This window comes from Microtus pennsylvanicus, chromosome 11 (assembly GCF_037038515.1).
Source record: "Microtus pennsylvanicus isolate mMicPen1 chromosome 11, mMicPen1.hap1, whole genome shotgun sequence".
NCBI classification, from domain to species: Eukaryota; Metazoa; Chordata; class Mammalia; order Rodentia; family Cricetidae; genus Microtus; species Microtus pennsylvanicus.
The window spans coordinates 38,740,577-38,756,577 of record NC_134589.1 but is presented as its reverse complement, the minus strand read 5'-3'; the positions used below and the strand labels follow the sequence as shown (position 1 = coordinate 38,756,577).

At 41.3% G+C, this 16,001-nt stretch overlaps 1 protein-coding gene across 6 annotated transcripts in view; it reads right to left on the bottom strand.

Moving 5' to 3' along the window:
* Positions 1-1,303: 1,303 nt before the first annotated feature.
* Positions 1,304-16,001, bottom strand: part of Cct6b (chaperonin containing TCP1 subunit 6B) — a 38,831-nt gene continuing 24,133 nt past the window's right edge. For all 6 annotated transcript variants that reach the window (XM_075942296.1, XM_075942301.1, XM_075942298.1 and 3 more), the window contains 6 exons: positions 15,331-15,427; positions 14,503-14,650; positions 5,381-5,514; positions 3,965-4,067; positions 2,070-2,142; positions 1,304-1,578 (listed from right to left, as the gene is read on the bottom strand). In XM_075942296.1, coding sequence (XP_075798411.1) covers positions 1,506-1,578; positions 2,070-2,142; positions 3,965-4,067; positions 5,381-5,514; positions 14,503-14,650; positions 15,331-15,427 — 628 coding nt within the window. In that variant the 3' untranslated portion in view covers positions 1,304-1,505. The remainder of the gene's footprint in view (positions 1,579-2,069; positions 2,143-3,964; positions 4,068-5,380; positions 5,515-14,502; positions 14,651-15,330; positions 15,428-16,001) is intronic.

Sequence of the window (16,001 nt, the reverse complement as noted above, 5' to 3'; positions counted from 1 at the left end):
GAGAGAGGGACAGGTGGTACTTCAGCATCCTCTTAAGCAAGGTGTGTACATGTACAAGGGCACATGTGTTTGCACATACATGTGGAAGCCATAGGACAACCTCAACTGTCACCTTTAGGAATACTGCCCACCTCCCTTTGAGACAGGCTCTCTCGTTGGCCTGGAAGCAGCAAGCCCCAGGATTCTCCTTCTCAGTCTCTGTGTCACTGGGGCTGGGATTACAAGTGCAGGCCACACCAAGCACTTCCCACGGGGACCGAACGAACTCAGACCTGCACGCGTGTGAGGAAAGTGCTTTCCTAAGTGTGCTGTCTTCACAGTCCCTTGATGTCTAGATGTCTCTAAGAAAATTCAAAGCATGTTGGCCCATGCCTTGTAATCCCAACACTTGGGAGGATGAGCAGGAGGAATGCTGAGATTCAGATCCAACCTGGGCTACAATGTGAGACTCTTTCCTAAAAATCTCACCGCCCCCCCAAAAAAGAAGAAGTCTTGATGCACATGGTAAGTTGACAATGGAAACTTAAAATATAAATAGTAAACTAAAGAGAAGTGTGTCTTGAAATGAACTGTCATGCAAGAAAGTTTACAAACATATGTGAAATAAAACAGGCAATAAAATTGTAGATTTTTCAGACAAGGCATGGAACAGTCAAGGGAACCTTCTCCTAACACTGTAAACAAGTTCCAAGAATGCACCTGAGAGATTTACTATCTTATCAACTAGGATCCATGCAAAGAACATGGACAAAGATACTTACCTATCAATGGTAAGTATGACAGATGAACTGCAGAGCTTGAACAAATGGATATAGGATTGCATATCTACAGACCAGCTGCAGTTGAATGTTCTCATAGAGCCCGTGTTAATGGTCCCTGCCTTTCCAGAGAGACGGCCCTGCTGTTTAGTCAGAGCTATCAGAACCAGGGAGAGTACCGGTTGCTGAAAAACTGGGGTTATATAACACTAGTACCCAGAAACTGAGGCAGGAGGATTATAAATTCCAGCCCAAGCTACATAACCATACCCTGCCACAATTTTAAAGACTAAGCAAACTATCTGGGCTAGGGACTGTGCATGAGAAACCTATATGGCAAATGATGCCACATTCGTGGGAGAGTGGCAGCAGGAAATTACTGAAGGACTTTGGAAAGGAAAGAGAGCATTTATCTTACTATATTTATGATCTATGATAACTGGAAATTGACTTGGATACTCTAAAACCTATGCCCAGAAGGTACAGGCATCATGACACATTTTATTTTATGAAAACTGAAATAACATCTATTATAGGGAGGGGAGTTAAGACTCAGAAAATATTGCCATTATTATTCCTTTACTGGGAAAATTTGTGTGTTCTTTATACTTTGATTAAGTGTTTTTGAAACAGTTGAGACCAAAAGATGCACACCACATTTATTTTGTAACAGTTAAGGCCGTAAGACGGTGTTGAATATGACATGCATGCTATCTTGTCTTCCAGATGAATTGATTTTGAATTCAATCACTCTCTGAGAGACGACATCCCAGCTCGCATAATTTCATCAACCAGGAGAATGTTAGTGGCAATCACTGTGCTGAGGATGAAAAGATGAGAGTGAGTCGAGCCTCCTGATGCACGCCTGTGTCTCCCCAGCATCCTCGGCAGCGCGGGGCACTTTTCCCTCCGGTTATGTTGGTGTGAGAACACGGATCTTAGGAACGGGGCGCCCCTCCTCACACTGTAATTTCAACTGCTTTGTTGCCTCGGTGGAAGTCTGATTTATGCCCCAGCAAAGCTGTGCTTAATTTCCACATGTCGCTGTCCCTCCCTGGCACACAGACAAAGCTACTGCACTACTCCCCGCCTCCCCTTCCCACTCAAACAGCAAGGTTAGGTTAGCTTCTCCTGTGACTTACGATGCTGCAAATGCAATGCTTAGGGGACTATGAGAAGACAAAAGCTAGTCTCGGGAGCTGGGAACTACGGTGTCATACACGTCACAACGTTTCCAAAACCAAAAGAACAAGAAATGTTCAAAGTTATCAGTTATATCCCTAAAGGTCTTTCTCTTCATTGTGAATTTACCATGAGTGAAGAAGATGTTTTTTCACACAATAATTATCCCAAATGCCTGCTTCTGCTGCTACCATTGGCTCCCCTGTAAAGTAAAAACAAACCGTTTAATACAGCAATCTTGACATACCCTGTCAATGTTGACTGGCGAATTCTAGCAATATTTAACCTCTTATAGAACTACTTTTATCAAGGTCACCAAAGACCCCTGTGCTAAGTCCTGTGACTATTCTTACATTCTGCTTGACAGCTCATCGCCCTGCTCTGGCAATTCCTTCTCAGCTTGTAAGAACCATGTTCTCCTTTCTCTTTCACTCATGGCTCCTTTTCTTCTCTGACACCTTACTGTCGGAACACCCACCCAGTTCAAGACTCTTCTGTTCGCTCACTATTCATCTGTCTTAGTCAGGACCACTACTGCTGTGATGAAAAACCATGACCAAAACCTCGAAGAAGAAAGGGTTTATTTGGCTTATGCTTCCACATTGTTCATCATCAAAGAAGTCAGGGCAGGAACTAGAATAAGGAAGGCCCCGGGAGGCAGGAGCTGACGAAGAGGCCACAAAGGGGTGCTGTTTACTGGCTTGCTCGGCCTGCTCTCTTACAGAACTCAGGCCCTCCAGCCCAAGGATGGCATACCCACAATATCAATCACTAAGAAAATGCCACACAGGCTTGCCTACACCCAGATCTCATGAATCTTAAGGAGGCATTGTCTTAATTAAGGTTCCCTCCTCTCAGGTGACTTTAGCGCATGTCAAGCTGGCACAAAACTAGCTAGCACAACGTATTTCCCAGGCGGTCTCATCCAGTTTTCCGGGTTTAAACTATCTGATATATCCCGATAACATATCTCTTTCTGGAGCTCAATATATTAAACCACTTTCCCCCCAAGAAGACCATAAGTAGTTCAAAGCACTTTGTCGAAATTGAACAGTCCCCCAGTCCACAACCAACTCTAGCCTTCTCCAACAGTTAGTGCAATTCTAACCTGCTCCTCTCCACAGAGTGGTCCGAGTGGCCCTTTTAAACATAGACTATGCCACATCTCTGCTCAAAATTGCTCCCTATTTCACTGCAAGGATTAAAAACAAAAGCCAAAGTCCTCAGACTAAGCTCACAGCCACTTTACAATCCAACCTACCACCTCCCTTCCTTTCTTCTCCACTGGCTCTTCCGTCTCTTGAGAGAGCACTTACGTTGCCCCCTTCACGGCTAACTCTTTAGTTCCTCCAGCTTCTACAGTAGACACTTTCCTAGTTTATACTGTACAAATGTTTTATTTTTCATCTCTTCCCTACCCTCCTTCATTAGCATTCATGATCATCCTTCCTTTGCTCTTTTATTTTTTCATCAAGTTTATTGTTCTCTTAGATGCTAAATAATTTATTTGTCAAGGTAATTGTTTGCTGCCTGTTTTCACGCACTATAAGAGAAGCGCTCTTTTGCCCAATGTGAATCCAGATAATAGCACTTAATTAACTCTATCTTTTTAAACATTGGTGGGGGCAGAGAGGACCAGAGAGGTAAATAGTTCAGTCATCGACTGTTGTACAAACACAATGATCAAGTCTGAGTTTGGTCCACATTTAAAAATTCTTTTGTTTCAGGGCTGGTGAGGTGTTTTACCCGCGCAGAGCACTTGTTACTCTTGCAGAGGACCTAGGTTCAGGGCCGGTTCCAGAGGATCTGATGCTCTCTTCTGACCTCCAGGCACTGCATGCACATCGTACACAGACATACACGGAGGCAAAACACCTACACACATTAGCTATATTTTGGAGTAAGCTACAGGCAATCAAGACTGATGTAACAAAATGTCCCAACCTACCACTCTCTGTTATAAGATTTGGGTTCTGAAAGAACAACCTAGTGAGTAAAGCTAATTTTTTTTTTCAGTTTCTCACCTGTATTCAGGTCTATGCCCACGAGCTCTTTTGATTCTGCATGTTCAGTCTGAATTTTTATCAATGTTTCCTGCAGGTCATAACCAGAATTCTGAGCAAGAACCTTCATGAAAAAACAATAAATATGTGTGGAATGCCTTCACGTGTGGATTTGAAAATCTAATACAAAAGTAAGGTACTACCCTTTAGTCTTGTAAAAACCCAACCACGGAACAGTGCTCATGTCCGTTAGAAGAATTCCATTCCTAAGCTAAACCAAATGATTGCTTTATCAACCTAGCACATTTTATACTTGAACAGTCCCCCTGCGAACAGAACACTAACTCTAAGGACCACACCGCCCCACTCCCACTTGATTCTTATGCAAGGTCTCAGGTAGTTCAGGTTGGCCTCAAGCCCCTTCTCCCCTTACGTAGCAGGAAACGCCTTGAGTTCCCAGTCCTCCTGCTTCACCTCCCACGTGCTGGCGTTAGGCACGTGCCACCACGTCCGTTTATTTCTTTCCTTATAGAAGATTTAAGGTCACTCTTGTTTGCCCTGGCCTCCTGAGCCGCATGCCCTCCCGTTCTTCCCAGCACGTGCTAGAGAGAAGCAGAGCATCTGCAGCATTGTGTGCCCCTCGGCTGGGAAGGAGAGCCATGAACTGCAGCAGCTGGGATGGAGATGCCTGTACTCCTCACCAGCCCACTTTCTCCACTAACGGCTGATAGAGAAAAGGGCCACCGTGTGCCAGGGCCACCAACTCATGCCAGCAACATCATTACTTAATGACTTTGCTGCTTGGAGGAAAGGAAAATTAGATATTCACAAACAACCCACAAATTATGAATAATTCTGACATAAATTATTTAAGTCTTTGCCAGGATTGTTAATAATGGTTTAACTCATGGCAATAGCGTGCTGGGAACAGCTTTCTATATTTCTATGTGGCTGACAGCTGACAGAAGGCAAAGAGGAAGGAAGGACAGCTCTGTCCTCTCTCTGTGTCGCTCCTTGTTGAAAAATTACAACAAATTCAAGCTAGTGGTATTTGGCGACACTAAACATTTTGAAGAATTCCTTCTCTTCTCACAATTTAAAGCAATAACCAACAAAACAAGAATCTATGCAAAAGGGAAAAAACCTAACAAAACCTAAACTTCAAACTGTTCATTAGGATTGGTTAGTAATGAACTTTCTGAAGGAGCTTTTAGACACAAGGAAATCCTGACTGTTTCCTGGAGCTCCCCAAAGAACTGCAGGCTTCCGTCCCCACCGTTTCTCTGCTGGCTTTGTAAAATATTTAACACAACAGGAAATGCAAATAGGCACATTTCTAACTCTGTGAACTGCTGGGAAAGATGGGAAAGATGGGCAGTTTGTAACCGAGGATCTTTCGGCGCAGCTGGCCGTTATCTGGCCGGGAGACAGTCGTACCTTCGGGACAATAAGTAAGGCGTCAGCGAAGGCTTGGACTCCAAGGCGAGATCGTCCCTGCACACGGTGCTTATAGTTCACGAGAGCCTCTGCTATGGCGACTTCAGCTGCTCCAGCCCCTGGGACCACACAGCCTGCCAGAGGGGAAACAACGGGAAGATGTCAGGCAAGGGAGGGGAGCGAGAAAAGCAGTGCGCTACAAAAGCGAGCGCCTTTAATTAGCTGACTACCTCTGCGATGTTTTGAATATATTTAGAGATCAAATAAATTCCACAGTTCAGAAATAACTAAGTTTGCCCATAAAGTATTCTGAAATCAAATAATTAAGCACAATACAAATACTGGTGGCAAACAGTTTGTTTCATGCTCATCCTCTGGAAAATAAACGTGGCATTGCTGGCGCCAAAGAGATGGTTCCTAGCACCCACGTTAGGCCGCTCACAACCATCTAGAGATCAAATCCAGGGAATCTAACACTGTCTGTCTTGCATTAACCTGCATTAACATAGTGTACATAAACTCACACAGGCACATTCACACACACACACACACACACACACACACACACACACAAATCTTTTTTAGGTAGAGGTTTCTTTTACCTACATCTTATAGTTATACGACAACATTGAAAAGTTGTTATTTATAATTTATAGTAGCAAGTAGCTGGATACACTGTCTCATCTAAAAAATTTAAAAGATCTTAGAATGATGTATTTCAACCTTTGAAAGACAATAACTGCTAAGCCAGACTACTTTATGTGCAAAACTATCTCTCATAATTGAAGGGCAAAGAAAAACTTTTGATGACTGGACCAGGAATTCATGGTTACTAAACCAGCTCTACCAAAGTTATTCAAAGGAATCCTGAGGTCTGAACAGAAAGACACGCTATGAGACTACAGGAAAGAAGAGGTGATGCTAGACCAGGAGTTAAGCAAACTCATCAATCGCCATAAGATCAACAGTAACAGGAACCAAAGCATAACCTTCAGTAATAACTCTCAACATCCATGGTCCCCACTCCCCACATGGAAGACAGACTGAAAGGCTGCATTTACAACTAACCTGGGCTCATAGGGGCTCACAGAGATTGAACTGACAGCCAGGGAGCCTGCACGGGACTGACCTAGGCCCTCTGCATAGATCTGACAATCGTATAGCTTGGTCTTCTTGTGGGACTCCCAACAGTGGACACAGGAGCTGTCTCTGACTCTTTTCGCTAGTTTTTGGGATCCTGTTCCTCATACTGGGTCACCTAGCCTAGAATTACTACAAGGCAAGGAGATTATTCTTACTATAGCTTGATATGCTGTGTTTTGTTGATATCCATGGGAGGCCTACGAGGAGCGGATGGACAGGGAGGCATGGGGGACGGAAACTATGGTCAAGATATAAAATAAAACATTAAAAGAAAAAATGTTTTTAAAAGTCTGGATTTATAACAGAATTCTTGTATTTAACAAAATAAACTACAAACCAAAATTAGTCAAAAGAGATGAAGAAATCACTTCATACTGACTAAAAGAACACTCTACTCTAAAAGACAATACTACTGTTATGAGCATATAAACCCTGGACACAAGGGCACCCAGCAATACTAGAGGTCAAGACCCAGATAACCAATACAAGAATACTGAGTGACGTCAGTACCCCATTCCCATCCCAATGAATCATAAACAGAGAAACATCTGGATTTGTCGATACCTCAGATGGACCTAGCAGACATCTACAGAACATTTCACACAAATACTACTGAATATATGTTCTTCTCTGTAGCCCATAGAACTTTCCCTAAAGTAGGACAAAAAGCAAGTCTCAGCAAATACAGAAAGGAGTCAAATGAAAATGAAGACACAACATACCAAAAGCATGAGATTCAATGAAACAGCACCAATTTAGAAGGGGAGTGCCAAGAAAATTCATAAAGTCCTAAAAATAAACCTTGAAAATGTATATTCCACTAAATTAGAACATCTAAAAGAAATGGGGACTTTCTAGAAACATATGAGCTACCAAAATTTAACTGAGATAAGTAATTTAAATGACTCTATCCTTTAATCCCAGAACTTGGGAGGCAAAGGCAAATGAATCTCTGTAAGTTCAAGGCCAGACTGTTCTACAGAGCAAGTTCCAGGACAACCAAGCCAGAGAAACCCTGAGAAGAAGAAGGAGGAGGAGGAGGAGGAGGAGGAGGAGGAGGAGGAGGAGGAGGAGGAGGAGGAGGAGGAGGAGGAGGAGGAGAAGGAAAGATCCAGGCTTAGATGGATTTGCTGCATTCTACCATACCTTTAAAAATGTAATACCAATCCTTGCAGACTATTCCACACAATGGAAAATGAGGGAATGCTCCAAACTCTCATATGAAGCCAGTACTACCGTGATACAAAACCAGATAAAGACACACACACAAAAGAAAATTATAGGCCAATTTGTCGTATGAACATAGAAGCAAAAACTCTAAGTAAAATATTTGCAAACTGAATTGAATACATCAAAAAGAGTATCCATCATTATCAAGTTCATTCCATTCCAGAGATGCAGAGATAGTTTAAGATACATAAATCAATAAAAGTAATATAGCATATAAATAGACTCAAGGATAGAAATCACGGATCATTTCAATAGATGCAGAAAAGGCCTTTGACAGAATCTTACCACTTTGCATGACAAAACACTGAGGAGACTAGGAATAGAAGGAACCTATCTCAGCATAATAGAAGCCACATACAGCAAACTTACAGCCAGTACCATGCAAAACAGGAAAACTCACAACACTCCCATTAAGGTCAAGAGCAAGATAACGGTGTCCTCTCTCCACTCTTATTCAACACAGAAATTGAAGATTTAGCTAGAGCTTGTAATAAGATAAGAGAGGATATAAGAGGTACACGGCCAGGAAAAGAAGTGAAAAGATCCTTATTTGCTGGTGACTTGATACTATACACAGAGACCCTAAAGACTCTACCATAAATTCTTACATCTGGGCTAGGTGGCGGTGGCACATGCTTTTAAACCCAGCACTTGGGAGACAGAGGCAGGAGGATCTCTGTGAATTCGAGGCCAGCCTGGTCTACAAAGTGAGTTCCAGGACTGTCGAGGCTGTTACACAGAGAAGCCCTGTCTCAAAAAAAAAAAAAAATTCTTACATCTGATAAACACTTCCAGCAAGACAAGGTGACACAAAACATCATGCAAAAATCAACAGGTGCCCTTCCTATAGACCAGTGGAAGACACACTGAGAATCAAGGAAACAATGTCATTCAAATTAGTTTCAAAAAATAAAATGAAATCTTAAAATAAATCTAACCAAGGAAATGAAAGATCTATATAATGTCTTAAAACACCATTGAAGAAAACACTAGAGGACAGAAAAAAAAAATCTTCCCATGTCCATGGATTGGAAGAATTAATATTGTGAATATAGCTGTCCTACAAAAATTAACTTACAGATTCAACACAATCCTCATCAAAAATCCAGTATCATTCTTCATAGAAATAAGAACACAATCTTAAAAATTGTGTGGATAAAATTCCCCACACAAGCTCTGGAGAGCTGGCTCAGTGGTTAAGGGCCCTGCTGCTCTTCCAGAGGACCTGGTTTTGATCCCCTGCACCCACATGGCAGCGCATAGCCATCTGCAACTCTAGGGCATTTGGCGCCCTCTTCTGGCTTCTGTGGGCATTGTACATATGTTATGGGCAGACAGACAGGCAAAACACTCATACACATAAAATATTTTTTAAAGATCCCAGACAGTGAAAGCAATGCTCTGCAATAAAAATAATACTAAAGGTATCACAGAAATCACATGATAACCTCAATAGATGCGGAAAAGGCTTTTGACAAAATCTGACATCCCTTCATGACAGAAACACTGAAGAGACTAGGCAAAAAAATAACATACCTCAGCACAATAAAATAGGGCTATACAACAACCTATAGTGAACATTATACTAAATGGAGGAAAACTCAAGGCATTTCCATTAGAATCAGGAGGAAGACAAGGATGTTCACTTTCTCAGCTTTCATTCTTAGCTAGAGCAGTAAGAGAAGGAAATAAAGGGGGTATAAACAAAGAAAGAAGCCTTATCTGCAGATGATCCATATGGATCTAGCCACAGTTCCCAGCACTGACGAAGGTATAGGGCTGGTGGGGCAGGAGAGAGTGCAGTGTGTCCATCCACGAGAGGTTGGAGCCAGCTGATGTCATCCTGGTAATGGCCCCTCCAGTTCCAGGGGACCTGACATACTCACCAATGCACATACAATAACTTTTTTTCTAAAAAAAAATATTCTTCTTTATTACATTTACTTATTTATATGTGAGATGCGACTGGGTGGATGCGTGCATCCCATAATGGTCACCGGAGGTCAGAGACAGTGTTAGGAAGTCAGTTCTCTCTCTCCTCCCATAAGAATCCTGAGATTGAACTGTTGTCGGGCTTGGTAACCAGTATCTTGACCTACTGAGCAAGCTTGCCAGTCCCATCCCACTCTTCATGATAAGTGAGATTACAGGGTAGCTCCAAGGGTTCTTTGGATGGGATTAAAATCTAATAAAGATAAAACCATGAGGCACAAGGGTTGGGCAAGGTGCTTAAGACAAGTCTGTAATTGTAAGTGGAGAGTCTTAGGAGAGTTCTAGAAAATTGCAGGTTTACAGATGAGAATGGGAAAAGGTCACCCAGACTTAGGCCTCAGGCACAGTTCATTGCTATTTAAACATTCTTATTGGAATTACCACTATATCAAAGAAAGACTTTCACTATGTAGGGAACCTTCAAAGTGAATGTTGTTAATATCTCAGCTCTCAGCAGGCGAGAAACTTCAAGCAGAAAGGGGAAAGGGGCTCCTTCCCCTTCCCACTTCCTTATAATTTCCCCCGACTTTCATCCTGTCACACATACGACATAAAAGTATAAGTGACACTGGCTAGGGGAACAAAAAGTACTAACGGGAAGGGGGAGGCAGGACGGGATATGGAGGGAAGCATGTTCAATCTACATTATACAGTTGTGTCAAGTGTCCTTGTGTAGCACAGCGCTATATACAATGAAGTAAAAAAGAACTCTCCAAAGTTTGCTGGAGCCAATGCAAGATGTGACAGTTCTAGATCAGCGTTCCTGTTTCACCACACAGTTCAATAGTGGCATCCACGTGTCCACACTGCCATTTACCTGAAGCAGTGCATAGAGCCATGCCACAGCGTTGAATGTACTTGACCCCATCTAATCTCAGCATGTGAATGTCATTGGTGGGAACAATGACTTACTGACAGTGTATTATGTCTTCATTATGCTTTGGAGAGTGATTACACTGTTACTTAACAGAAACTGGTCTGTATAGTTCCTTAAAAATAAAGGATTTAAAACCATGCAAAATTATGTTTGCTTATTGCTATTTAAAATCAGTTTGAAAGTGTAACTTTTAGAACCTTCCCCCACGGTTCAGTGAATGTGAAAATGTATTAAAATAAAGTGGGGATTAGGGCAAATAATGTGGCCAGACATTTGGATATGGAATTTTGGGGACCCAATGAAGGATTTGTTTTCTATATTGGAGCAGAATCTAAACTGGTACCCAAGGGGGAAAAAAGTGTCTTTGTATTCTAAGCCAAGAGCTTTGTTTTAAAATATATCAATTTTCACCCTGGATAAGAGTTTTACATCTGCTTGCATAGTGTTGGGTAATTGTGTTGTGAGACTGGAGATTAAACCTGGGCCTTGCTCAGGACAGGCATGGACTCCGCCACTGCTCAGGACAGGCATGGACTCCACCACTCAACAACAGATCCCCAGTCCTGCTTGTATAGTGTCGTAAGGATTTGGATTTGTTTAAATCAACAAATTTGCTCTGGAATTACCTATAATTATAGCAAAACAATATAAAATCAATACTTCTCAGCTCAGCATTTTTATTACCATCTCTCTTTTCTGATTCATTTCATAACATGAGTGCTGAAGAAGTTATTCAGCTATAAGCTGAGTATATCCTTATATCTCATCACAGTTTGAAAAGTTCCTTCTTAAGAAGGAATACACTCAAAATAGTATTTGTATGTGAGAGATATAAAGACTAAATATGCAAATAAACACATGTACCCACGTACTGCCTACCCCACCCATCTTAAAAGACGTTACTGTACCTCTGAGAGCTTCCCAGAAACCATTCCTCATAAAAACATAGCATAAAGCTGAAGAGAAATTTATAGAACTACCTACATTAGAAAAGAACAAAGTCCTTAAACCCAGGAAGGGAGAGCGGAGCACACAGCACCCAGTGTAAGTGGAGGAACGGAAATAGGAGAGATCAGAGTGGGAAACTGGGAAATGAGAAATAGAGCTCACACCTGTAAACCACACTAAGAAAGCCAGATGGGGGTATTGGTATAACTTCAAGGCCAGTCTGGGCTACACATTGAGTTCCAGGCCAGCTTGGATTAGAGTAAACCCTTGTCAAGAAAGAAGAGAGAGAGAAGTGAAGGCAGGAGTAGCAAAAAGGAGGAAGAAGGAAAATGCATCCTTACAGCTAAAGAAGAAGAAGCAAGAAATGTTATAAACAACTTTATGCCAATAAAGCTGACAACTTAGATCAGTGGCTAAACTTTATGCAAAGGCCAGGTAAGGGCCAGCAGGATGACTCTGGGTAAAGCACCAACCATGCAAGACTGAATCTTGATCCCAGAGCCCAAGTGGGAAGAGAGAATCAGCTTCTGAAAGCTGTCCTTTGACCTCTATACATGCACCAAGGCATGAAGCACATCCTCATTCACACACACACACACACACACACACACACTAATATGATTTTTACTTATCTAGGGGTGCAGTTCAGCGATAGAAAGCTTGCCTAGAACATTCATATCCCTGATTCTATCCCTAGTACTGAAAAACAACTAAGTCAGCTAACAACTTAGGTTCTGTGGGTCCCTTTACAGCTATCTCACCCACCACGGCAGCACAGAACAGCTACAGTCAATACACTCAAGGGGGTACGACTGAGTTACTAAAAACCTATTTACTAAAGACATGCAGCAACTCATATTTCACTCACAGGCAATAGTTTGGTGCTCCCAACTTAGATAAGAGGAAATTATTTTGTGCTAGCACAAAAACAGACACACAGGCTAACAAGAATGGGACAGAGGATCCTGTAATAGACCCGTGCTGCTATAGTCACTGGTTTTTTGGTTTTAGTTGGTTTGTTGTTAATGTTGTTGTGTTTGGTTTTCTGAGACAGGGTCTCTCTGTGTAACAGTACTAGCTGTCCTAGAACTCACTCTGTAGACCAGGCTGGCCTCAAACTCACAAGAGATCTGCCTGCCTCTGCCTCCAGAGTGTTGGAATTAAAAGCATGTGCCACCATGCCCAGCTGCCACTGACTTTTTAACAAACACATCCAGAGAATATATACACTTGGAGAAAGGACAGCTTATTTAACAAACTAAACTGGGAGAACTAGATATCCATATATAGAAAAATGAAACTAGATCTTACCTCTTACCATGCACAAAAATTAATTCAAAACAGATCAAAGACAGCAATATAAAGGCCTGAAACTTTGAAACTACTAGGAAAAAAACTTAAGATACAGACATATATCAGACATGCTGGTGCACATGCATAATCCTATAATTTCAGAAGACAGAGGCAGGTAGATCTCTGTAAATTCAAGGCAAGTCTGGTTATGGAGAGAAACTCTGTCTCAAAAACAAATAAAACAAACAAATAAATAAATGGAACAGGCAAAACATTTCTGAATATGTTCCCCAAAGCCCAACCAAATAGCAAGGACTGCATAGGGACCCAATGCGAGAAATTAAAAAGCTTCTGCACAGCATAGAAAACAGTAAAGAATGCTAAGAATGGGAGAAAGACTTTCCTAGTTATTCCTCTGCTGGGGAATTACTATCCAGAACATGTGAAGGGCCCCAAACCAGCAAACAATTCAATCACTAGAGAGGTAAATGCACCATTTCCAAATAAGTGCAAAAGGCCAATAAATACATGAAAATGTTCACCATCCTTATCCATTACTGTGATGCAAACTCAAACTATACCAACATTTCCCCTCACTCAATCAGAATGGCCATTAGCAAAATGACAACAAATGCCACTGAAGTTGTGAGGGAATGAACCCTTAAATTCTGGTAATAGTATGAGCTAATACAGCCACTACAGAAATCAGTGTGTGGAGAGAAAAAAAAGAAAAGAAAAAATAAAAGGACAGAACTACTATTTGATCCAGTCAGAAGCACCTGTCACCCAACAGTTCTCATCAGGGTTCCAATTTCTTTATGTCCTTGCCAAGGAAGGACACTTAATTGTTATCAGCTTTTGTATTGCAGTCATCCTAGAGGATGCAAAATCACATCGCATTGTGCTTTTGCTTGTCACTCCTTTTCTTTGTCTTCTTCTTCTTCTTCTTCTTCTTCTTCTTCTTCTTCTTCTTCTTCTTCTTCTTCTTCTTCTTCTTCTTCTTCTTCTTCTGTGTTGTTTTTAGAGATAGGGTTTCTCTGTGTAGCTTTGGAGCCTATCCTGGAATTCACTCTAGACCAAGCTAGCCTCAAACGCAGAGATCCGCCTGCCTCTGAGTCCTGAGTGATTAAAGGTGTGCACCACGACTACCTGGCGATTTCCACTTCTTAATGACTGTTTTTTTTAACATCTTTCCATACGTCTATTACTCTGTTTAAAGGATGCTTTTATTGAATTACCTCCCTTAACTCCTTTTAAATACCAGCTAGTTCTAAATTATCAAGAATTTAAGAAGTTAACATCCTTTCCCAACTTTCTTACCACTACACTATACCTGAGGGGAAGAAGCAAGTTCTGAGTATAAAAGCTCTCTCATGGTTTGAAAAATAAATTCCTAAATGTATAAAATAACAGTATAGTATTAAGTTAAGTGGTTTTCATCTCTTACAGAGGGGCTAATTAATAAGGCAACATACCTTATCTTTATTCTTAACAGATATCCCAAAGGAAAATTAGAAAATTGTCTAAAGTCTAATAAAAGAATAATCATTTGTACCTTAAAATATTATATATACCATGACAGACTTATTACTACAAAAAAGCGTGAGGCTCATATCCACCACAAAAAGAGCTTGTTTACCATCTTCAATCGCATTTTTGACTGCACGAAGTCCGTCTCTTAAAGCATCCTTGATCTGTATAAGAGTATGTTTGTTTGGTCCTTTGATCAACAAGGTGACAGAGAGAGGATTCACACAGTCCTCAATAAAAGTGAACTTCTCCTCACCCTAGCAGGGGACAAGAGAAGATATAGCTGTAAGACTTAGAATATAGCTGAGGGCACAGGTGGTAGAGCACTTTGCCCAGCATGCGTAAGATCCTGACTCGGATCCCCAGGAAAACACACGCACACATGCACACACATACGTGTATATATACACACACATGCATGCACAACAGGTATAACATTTGACAGATTACATTATTACATTTGTATAAAATAGCAATGTTATCATGAAATTCAAATCTATTTTCTATTAAGATAAAATCTTCATGTAAATTTTCTTATCAAGTATAACTGCAGATGCCTTTCTAAAGTGGTTAAGTTATCCCACCATTGGCGGGATTGGGTCAGGAGACAGTTCAAGACCAACTGTGGCTCCATAGCAAAACTCTTAACACTTAGAGGAATAAACTGCAAACTCTGTTCTGTCTGACCTCAAAATGTAATATATGAATTAAAATGTATAAAATACCAGAAATGGTTTCGGAATTGTGCTATAACTGCTATTCACAGAAATACTCACTATGAGCTGGACAGTGATGGCACATATCTTTAACCCTAGCATTCAGAGACTGGCAATTCTCTGAGTTTGAGGCCAGCATGGTCTACAAAGTGAGTTCCAGAACAGCCTGGACTACACACACAGCGATCTTGTCTAAAAACTAAAAATAAAGATATACTCACTAATGAATACTCAAATACGAGGCCAGCATGCCCCAAGCAATCTTCATTAAGGTCTTCAAAGGAGTTTACAGCTATTCCTCCACAGGCGAGGGTAAGCCTGGAATCACATGGACAGCACCTCCACTTTGGTTATAGAAAATACAAAAGCTAATTTCTCTTTTCTTTCTTTCTTTTTTTTTACATGATCTCACTTTAGTCCAAGCACTAAGGAAGCAGAGACAGGGGAATCCTTGTGAGTTTAAGACCAGCCCGGTTTATATAATGAGTTCTAGGTAAGCCAGGTCTACACCTGAGACCCTGTCCCAAAAACAAACATATAGTTGTTACCTACAGTCACCAGTTTTATAACAAACCCGTATCTACCTGTCTCTCTAATGAAAACTTTGTACCTTTGATCAACAGCTCCCAAACTCTTCATTTCCCCTAGGACTCCAGCCTCCGCTATCACCCTCTTACCTACTTCTGAAAACGCAGTCTTTTTAAATTTCACATATAAGTGAGATCATACAGTATTACAGTGTTTCTAAAATATATTTTGTGGGGGAAGAGAGTGTATGTGTACCCGTGTACATGAGGGTGCACTCACCCATGCAAGTGGGGGTGGACAGAGGGTGACACAGGTTGTCTTTTTCAGTCACTTCTCCATCTCATTTTTTTGAGGCAGGGTCTCT